The 8,958-nt window shown below is 40.5% G+C and overlaps 1 protein-coding gene across 1 annotated transcript in view; it reads left to right on the top strand.

Moving 5' to 3' along the window:
* The window catches only part of LOC101855185 (ubiquitin carboxyl-terminal hydrolase 8), a gene marked incomplete in the record, with an annotated part of 39,392 nt that extends 30,766 nt beyond the window's left edge, over positions 1 to 8,626 (top strand). Inside the window, 7 exon segments of the mRNA XM_013081855.2 lie at positions 622 to 744; positions 1,147 to 1,260; positions 1,683 to 1,825; positions 2,735 to 2,864; positions 3,665 to 3,695; positions 5,594 to 5,682; positions 7,364 to 8,626. Coding sequence (XP_012937309.1) covers positions 622 to 744; positions 1,147 to 1,260; positions 1,683 to 1,825; positions 2,735 to 2,864; positions 3,665 to 3,695; positions 5,594 to 5,682; positions 7,364 to 7,435 — 702 coding nt within the window.
* Positions 8,627 to 8,958: the final 332 nt, after the last annotated feature.

Below are 8,958 nucleotides of genomic sequence, written 5' to 3'. Positions count from 1 at the left end.
GGGGTTGCCAGATCTGAAACAGTCATCAGCAGTAACGGTGTGCCATTTGCTTCTTTACTTGGGTGTTCTCAAAAAAAAAAAAAAGCTGCCTTTCCCTTTAGAAACCTGTTCAGGCTTTCAAAATGAGATGCCCTGGGTCTGCCGCTGCCTCGTTTGTCTTCAATATTACTAGTGAGAGGAAAATGATGGAGATTTTTATGTCGATTCTAGCGTATCAAGATCTGCTTTTGTCCCCTTCTAATTGTTTTTAATTAATGGATGGCCCATATGGGTTTTTTAAGTAGGCCCCTACTACCTCATTTGATTTCTTTTCCTTGCATAAAATTCATTCTCAACCATTATTGTCCAGCATTCACAGCCGTATGGGGCGCTCCATTAGCCCAGTTGGTATCATGCCTGACTGTAGAATGGATGATGACCCTGGTTCGAATCCCAGATACGGAGTTTTTTAACTCGAGTCATTATTTGGACTTTTCAAAACTCTCAACCCATTTGGCTCGGTCATATTGGAGACAAACGTTAAATTCAGAGGTCCTGCTTCTTGAATAATCTAATAGTGTTGATAGGGGTGCTAAACCCATACACTTGCAACTTACAGCAGTATACACTTCCTCTCACCAGGTGAAAAAAGCGCCTCAAATCCCCGAGCAGAACAACGAGAACCTGCCGGATCACCAGGCGGCAGAGACAGCGTGGAAACACCACAGGATGCTGCACCGCTCTGTTATTGTCGAACTTTTCCAGGTGGGCAGAGCTGAAATTAGATACAATGTTACATGGCACTGACTGTTGGTTTTTATGTTTTTTGTTCTTTTCGGAATAGAGTTTCCTTTTTATGAGACAAGAAACACTTTTTCATCCATCATCTTCTGTTGAAGCTGGCGTCCATGATTTAACGGTCAGGCTGTGCCCTGTTACATGCAGCAGACATGAGTTCGATTCCCATGTGGGGAGGGGTAAATTTTATTCCAGTATTTTTTGCCTGTCTGTTAAGATGTTATGTCCCGCTCAGCCCAGGATGGGCGCGACAAGCAAAATCAAAGCAGCCTGTTTCCTAAATAGTAAAACTAAGTTGATGGAGTTGTAAAATGTTCACAGATATACGTGTAACAGATGGGTTTGTTGGGTTTTTTTCTCCATTTTCAGGGCCAGCTGAAGTCCACCCTGATGTGCAGGACATGTAGAAAGACATCTGTCACCTTCCAGGCCTTTATGTTCCTCTCTCTGCCCATACCAGCGTCTAACCGATGTTCTCTCAAGGTAAGTACTACAGGAGACCGCGGAGCCCAATTTTACAGTCATTCTCTACCTTCTACATTCTTTTTTTTTTTCATTATATACTATCATGTGCTGTCATTCACTATTCATTTGTTTGCTGTCATGTACAGTTGTTTGCAGTCATTTACAACCATGTACAATCGCTTACAATTCAGTTGTTTACAATCATTTACTGTTCAATTGTTTACAGTCATTTACAGTTCAATTGTTTACAATCATATACAGTTATTTACTGTTCAGTTGTTTACAATCATTTACCTTTCAGTTATTTACAATAATGAACAATCATTCTTGACCCTTTACAATCATTCACAGTTCAATTGTTTACAGTCATTTACAATCAATTTCTACCGTTCACAATCGTTTATAAACATTAACAATCGTGTGCAATGCGATGTCCCCAGGAGTGTATCCGAGAGTTCCTCAAGCCTGAGATGATGACGGGCAGCAGCAAGTGGAAGTGTCCGCGGTGTAAGGTCGAACGGGACTCGGAGAAGAAAATAGACATCTGGAAACTTCCCCCCATTCTGCTCATAGGCTTGAACAGGTAGCTGGCTTTTCTCTGACCCTTGGAGAAGAGAGTAAAAATCTGGAAATTTACGTTCGAACTTCTCCTTGGTTTGCTGTACTTTATGGGTTTTTTTTTCCTTTTGTCAGTCGTTGATACTGTGAATGCGTGGCTGGTGGATGCTCTAGTGTGGTTTGCTCCTTCTTTCCTATCAAACATCTAACGTGGTCCTTACTCCTTCTTCTTTTCTTTGTACGTTATTCTTCAGTAACACCTCTTTCCCTCTTGTCTGTCTTGCTTTTTTCAGCACGTAATGACTATTATTGTGTCGCTGTGCTTCTCTTCTTCTTTTCTTTTCTTTTTTTTTTGCTGCTTCCTCTTTCCTGTCAAACATTTATCGTCCTTATCTCCCCTTCTTCTTTTTTTATGTTTGTTACTCTCTTGTAACAGCTCGAATCTTCTGGCGCTCATATGACCTTATGCAGTTGCGAGCGCCGTCAAACTTCTACTAAAACTAAACTAAAACTTTTTCTGCTTCTTTTCTGTTTTTCTCTCATCTTAAGCTTTCCTTTGCAAGATGTAGTTCTCATTTTGTGTATCCCTCTCAGCCTTGGCTGGCCCTGACAAGCAGGGTCAAGGAAGCCCCCCCTCCTAAATTATCTAAATTGTTGTTTTAAGACGATGTAAAATATCTACAACAGTGCTTGCCAGCCAGGGCAGTATCGCTCAATTGTTGGCAATTTGGTCATTTTGGTGGGCGGAGGGGGGGGGGGGGGGGGTCAACCATGTAGTAACAAGTGTTATTGTATGCCCTGCTTGGAAATACATGTGGAATGGCGGTACAAACTTTTAGATTATTTAAAGTTAGCTAAAATGGGCACTGGATATAATATAAAGCTTGAGAGGCCCTGTTCTGCAATTACAACTGATATTTTCCCCTTACTCCAGATTCTACAGTGAGGGAATGTGGATGCAGAAAAAGACGACGTATGTTGATTTCCCGACTCAAGAGCTGGATCTTTCTGATGCTGTCATAGGACCCAAGCCCAGGAAAGCTTTCAACCTCTATGGAGTTTCTGTGAGTAGCAAATGTGCCTAGTGCACAATGGCTCTAAAACAGGCACGCGCAAGGGTGTTAAGTCGTGGACCACATTAAGGGATTCCAAATATCTCAGGAGCAAAGCTGGAGAAGATGGGACAAAATTGGTTGAAATACTCAAGCTCTCAAAAGTGGGACTAAAACTGATGCTATATCATATGTCTCTCAAGGGCATTTCATGAGAGAAATTATTAAAACTATTGTTTCCAGCTGGGGTCTAGGAACTGTTCATATTAATTTCCTAGACGGACAGTATCAACTCACCATGGGCCACATTCATCATTAATAATTACTGGGTTGACTCCGCAGTTAGACTGGAGCTGCTCATGGGCTGGATCTGCCCACAGGCCGTTGTTTGCCCATGCCTGCCCTAAAATCTGGACGCACAGGAATTCTCATGAACTAAGATATCAAGATCATGTGAATCATGTAAAGTGCTTTAAGCTGGTGTAAGCCTATTTCTTCTATCTTGCACTAAATGTCCTTTGTCGGGTCAATGTGCTTCTCCTCTATCAAACAAAACTTAAGAAAGGCAACAGCTCCTGCTTTTTGACTGAAGTCTTATTTTTGTTGGAAGATTTGCATATTTTTGTGACATAAACAAGTCTGTCTCTCTTGTTATTACATTTCCATCATGTCTCTATATAACCCGTCTAGGTTTTCTATGAATCGAGGCCCATGAACCGGGGACAAGTCTGTCCCTATTTATTGATAAATAAATGATTCTCTAAAGAATTTGAATGACTTTCCAATAACACATTTTTATTTTCCTGTTCCAGAACCACTATGGCACCATGGAAGGTGGACACTGTAAGTAGAAAACTGCCAGATTTTTAGATACGATTTCAATAGGGTCTAGTCTTTTTAGTCGTGTGTTTTGTGGATGTCATGGAGTTATTTATCCCTTCCTTGAAAAGAGATATCGAGATGCAGGAAGGCTCCTCTGATTGGTTCTGTTTATTTTCTTTAGTCTTATTAACTCACTTCAGACGGGTCACACAACAGTTGCGTGACCCCCGCCGCGACGCTCGCGACGGGTCTCACAAGCCCTGCGTGACCAACTTTGGAATTTTTTTTCACTCTACAAATCACGCACGGATCGCGAGACCCGCCTCGTACCCTTGTTTGGCCAAGCCTGAGCTACAGACTTCGTTTCGTATCTCTGGGGCCAGTAGTTTTTAAGTTATTGAAGGTTAAGGACAGTGACCCCAACTGGAGTTGAACAGACCGGAACTCGCGCTTTGTTTTTTTCTATACAGCTGATAGTAATCCGACAGTCGCGTCGTAGTAACGGTCGAAGAAGTCGCATGAACAAGAGTCACATAATTTCGCCGTTTTCTATACTTCTGTGCGTTTTATTAGTTCTAGTGTCTCAGAATATGATGTGTCTAATAGTTAGGATCCTGGATATGTACCCGAACACGGCCCGAGTCGTAGTTCTAGGGCTAGATCTAGCTCTAGTACCAGTGTTGTTTTTCGCGCAACGAAATCACAACGTCGTGCCGTACATCTGTCTCATGTAATTCAGTGTATGGGTCTGAATCAATGCACAGACCAGCTTTTATATTTTCACCAAACACTCGAACATGTATACAAATCAAACCAGAACACTTTGAACTTTTATTTTTGTTGTTGCAGTGAATTTCATTCTACTTGTCACGTCTCTGGAAATTTTTCGGAAAATCAAATTCATGCCAATTTTTTAAAAATCATACAAATTAAAGTATTAGACTTAGACAACTTTAGTTTTTTGTATTAGATTAAGCTTGAATGTTACTTTACTGTGTCAAAATATGATTACAATAGGGTAATTCTGAGAGTTGTGGTGATTTATTGAAATACCCCCAAAAACGCCAGCCTTCAACGCTTGTGACTGGTGAAAGGGCCCAGTCGCAAGTGAGTTAACTTTGTCTGTTTACATGTCCTGGTTTTCACATGAACAACATGATCATTACTGTGTCAGTGTGCTTGTGTATACTCATAATGTTTAAGTACTCAAACTTTGGATGAATTTACCCACCACAGAATCTACTAATGGTAGGTGTTTGGAGGGCACCACTGGTAGGTCCTATTTCTTTGTCTATCCCTTTGTTCTTTTTGTCTGTTTGTTTTGTCTTACTTTTTCCTGCTATAGTACATCTCTTTTCTCCAACAAAAAGATCAGAATCTGCCAGCAGGTAGGATGTGAGATGGCGTATGTGTTTCACAAATTGTGCTTTGGTCCTAAATAGGTTGAAATGAAACAACTATGTTTGTAGATTTTTAAGTCAGATCACAATCTGCTGTTTATTTTCAGCTGCATCCTGTAAGCTCTCTAGTCTGAGTCTGTGCTTTTTATACAATTCTCCTACATCATTATATGGACTAGACCTACATTCTTATCCTTGCGTAGATGTGTTAGTGTGAGTTTGATCCAGGTCTAGTTCATTGTTATATTAGTTAATTAACATTCCTTTTCCTGTGGGTGGTTGGCAGGTGCTCTGGTGTGGTTTGCTCTTTCTTTCCTATCGAACATCTATCATCCTTATCTCCCCTTCTTCTTTTTTATGTTTGTTACCCTCTTGTAACACCTCTAATCTTCTGGCGCTCATATGACCTTATGCAGTTGCGAGCGCCGTAAAACCTCTACTAAAACTAAATTCCTTTTCCCTTTGATCCAGTTTTAATACATAGAAATTATAGTGACCAACATTCCTTTCCCTGTGCAGACACAGCGTGTTGCCGTAACCCCGTGAACAAGAAATGGCACAAGTTTGATGACCAGGACGTCTACGAAATCAGCGCCTCGGATGTCAAGGTCAGTTAAAGAACTCCTAACCTTAGCCTTTACCCTATCCCATTTGCAATGTAGTATGTACATGTATATATGTGCTGTGGTAATTATTGATAGTACTTGTTGTAGTGGTGGTGTGGTGGGAAGCTGAGTGGCAAAGGTCTAGGGGAGGTCTCCATTTAGAACTTTTTTAACCCACTATGCATATCTGTGGTGGGGGGGGGAGGGGAGGGGGGAGGTGGTGCAGCCTTGGCATCATATGCGACAAAAGATTTTTACTTATTTTGATGAGCTTTATCAACTAAGTTAATGTACAATGGTAGATTCATTGTCTTTTGTCATTTGTACTTTATAATGATTTGCCGTTGCAGCTTTGTTTTGTTTGGTTAATTGCCCTTTTTTAATACAGTGTTATATTAAGTTATTAGGATGGATGGCAGGTAGGTTAACTCACTTACACCGTATCCCGAGACATTCTGGGACTGGCCGATTTCTCTCTGACACCAGATCCACTGACCCCCTCGGGACCAGTTTTATAATTTTTTCGCACTTTTCGTAAGCCCGCCTCAGGAATCATGGTCAGCGCTAGGTCATCCATTTCTTTCAGTTCATGCAAAGTTTTGCGGAAGTAGGGGTAGAACATTTTTTTGTACGAACTTTTAGGGGGTGTCACTCAGAATATTACAAACGTCAGTTCTAGGAAAAATGGCTGCCTGCATGCAGACTTCGAGAGAATGTGTACGCAGCAAAACTAGCAACATTTTTTACTTTTTCAATGAGTCTAGTTCGTCAGAAAGTGAACTAAGCAATCCTAATGATTCGGAATTTGTGCCTGAGAGGCATAAAAGGCCTGACAGTGATATTTCTGTTGGTAAAGGTGCAAGTAGATCTGGTGTGAGTAAAGGGAAGGGGAATTTTATTTGTGACAAGTGTCCTTTTATAAAATTCTTGAGAAAAGTAAAATTGATGTGCTTTTCACAAATTGATATTTTTAAAAGTATAAAAGATACAGCATTCAATTTTGTTTTATTTGAAAGAGCACAAACTTGTCTGTCTTACTTATGTGAAAAGAACAGAGCAATTGGAAAATTCTGAGTAAAGTCATGATTTTTTAAGATACCCAAAAAATCCTCAGTTTTCAGGGGTTGTGCACCTCACGAGACCTCAGTTTTCAGGGGTTGTGCACCTCACGAGACCTCAGTCTTCAGTGAGTTAATGGTCTCTGACACGGTGGTGGTAGTTGACCTGCTGTGAAGAAAAGATGAAATGTTGAAATGTTATTATCTTATGTTTTTTTGTGCAATTATGAGGACTGTGAACTATAAATATTGACTGTGGTTACGGTCTTAAAGATAATGATGATTTATTTGAAATGATATATATTGGGAAGTGGGAAAAAATGCAGCAGTATTGTGAATTGGGTTTCATGCGCTACTCACATCTGTTGTGCCAGCATCTGTGGTGTATGCAGTGGTTATAGGCTTCACCATTGCAAGCTGAAGACATTAGTTTGATTACCGTGTGGGGAATTTTTTAATTGAGTGTCAATCTGTCTGCTGGGAGGTTGTACCCTTTCTTAGCCTGGCATGGCCCTGACAGACAGGATCGAAGTAGCCTACCTTCGAAATGATCTCAATAGTGTGGATCAGGGCATAAAATGCCAACGATTACATTTTGACATCTGCTCTGTGTTGTTGCCTTTCAGACGTCTGCCGCGTTTGTTCTGTACTACTCGTCCATCGAGCTGCAGGAGCCAAAGTACAAAATGTCCGCGTGAGAGCACACACAGACGACCTCATCTGGAAAAATCAAATACAACTTTATCTTGTGAACATTATTCTGTTACTTTTTGAAAGTTCATGAAAGATTTGCATTTTGACAGATAATGAATGTCTAATTTTTTATTTTTTTTAAATGTACATGTCACTTTCTGAAATTTTATTATCTATTCTATTTATTGTTTTTTTCTATATTTATCATTTTTTTAAATACATTTCGTTTATTTCACATCATGTTACATGTACTGTTAAGATTAAGAGTAAGTTACCCTTACTGCAGCACCGTTGTGGTACATCAGTATCTGTGGCTCAGCTATAGCAATGTGTAAATATTCCCTCTCTGTGGGGTAGTTGGAGGTCAGGCTGACTCTGAACTAATGCACCGGTGCTGTGTTTCTGAACTTGAGCAAATACAAAGCAGCTCTCTGGTTTATACATTATTTGTTGCAGTGGAAATAAATTTGTGAGGTAGCAGCTCAACTATCACACTCAGAGTTTTGTCAAAAGTTCACATTTTTAGATTATGTTCCAAGGTATTGGGACGGGGCGCAAGCCCTGTTATACCCTCTGTGCTGTGTGGCTGTTGAAATATGGGCAGTTGTAAAATGCCATACTATTTTTTATCGATGTTGTGGTGAGCGGTCAGTTCTTTTGTTCCTCCAGTAAATAGCTGTGCTGCTACTCTGCGAAATGAGGGGTGCTCTGTGGGTGTTTTGGGCAATTTTTTGTACTAATGATTTCTTTATATCAATTTGTACAGCAGGCATTATGATGAATGGAAGGAGTGAATGAATAGAATGTTATGGCGAAAACTTTATTATATCTTTTCTCACGTTCCCTCCTTCATCTTCTATGGGATTGTTGATGGTTAGAAGGTGCCACTGGCAGGTCCAACCTCTGTTCTTTCCTTACATTTACATTTTTAGTATCTGTTTGTTTTTTTTCCACCACCAAATGACCTTTGTTGTGTTGATGTGCTTCTTTTAGATTCCTCCACCTTTTTTGTTTGAGCAGAGAGAAGCGTGTCGACAGAACCAGAGTCTCTTAGTGTCGGGAGCTGGTAGATCTATTTATCATGTTATACAGAGCTATTGGATTATTTTAGTATCATTTCGTATCACGTCTATGGACATTGCCTGTCACTTTGGTGTAGTACGTAGACTTTGTGTTTATAAAAAAAATTGTTGGTTCAATATGGAGTGCACGATTTGATTCAATTTGAGCCAAATGAAGGGTGGCGGGGGGTGAACCATTTTGAAATTCATGTTTTGCCCTTCGTTTATAGTGAGATTTATGTCTTGCCCTTCGTTTGGGCGTAATAGCACAGCCCATGGTGGACATGATGGTCTGTGGATTTTACCGAGAGCAAGGTGCAGCTGCTGTGACAGTGTGTGGCCTGGGAGCACAAGTCTGTGATGTTACAAGTCATGGAGAGTTACATTTTTCAAATTACCCGCCATCGATGAGGTAAGAGCCAGGTCGGGAACAATAGTTGTTCTATGACTATGGCAGGGGGTGAAGG

Source organism: Aplysia californica, unplaced genomic scaffold, assembly GCF_000002075.1.
Source record: "Aplysia californica isolate F4 #8 unplaced genomic scaffold, AplCal3.0 scaffold00149, whole genome shotgun sequence".
Taxonomy (NCBI): Eukaryota; Metazoa; Mollusca; class Gastropoda; order Aplysiida; family Aplysiidae; genus Aplysia; species Aplysia californica.
The sequence above is the reverse complement of the archived record's forward strand: the minus strand, read 5'-3'. Positions and strand labels throughout refer to the sequence as shown.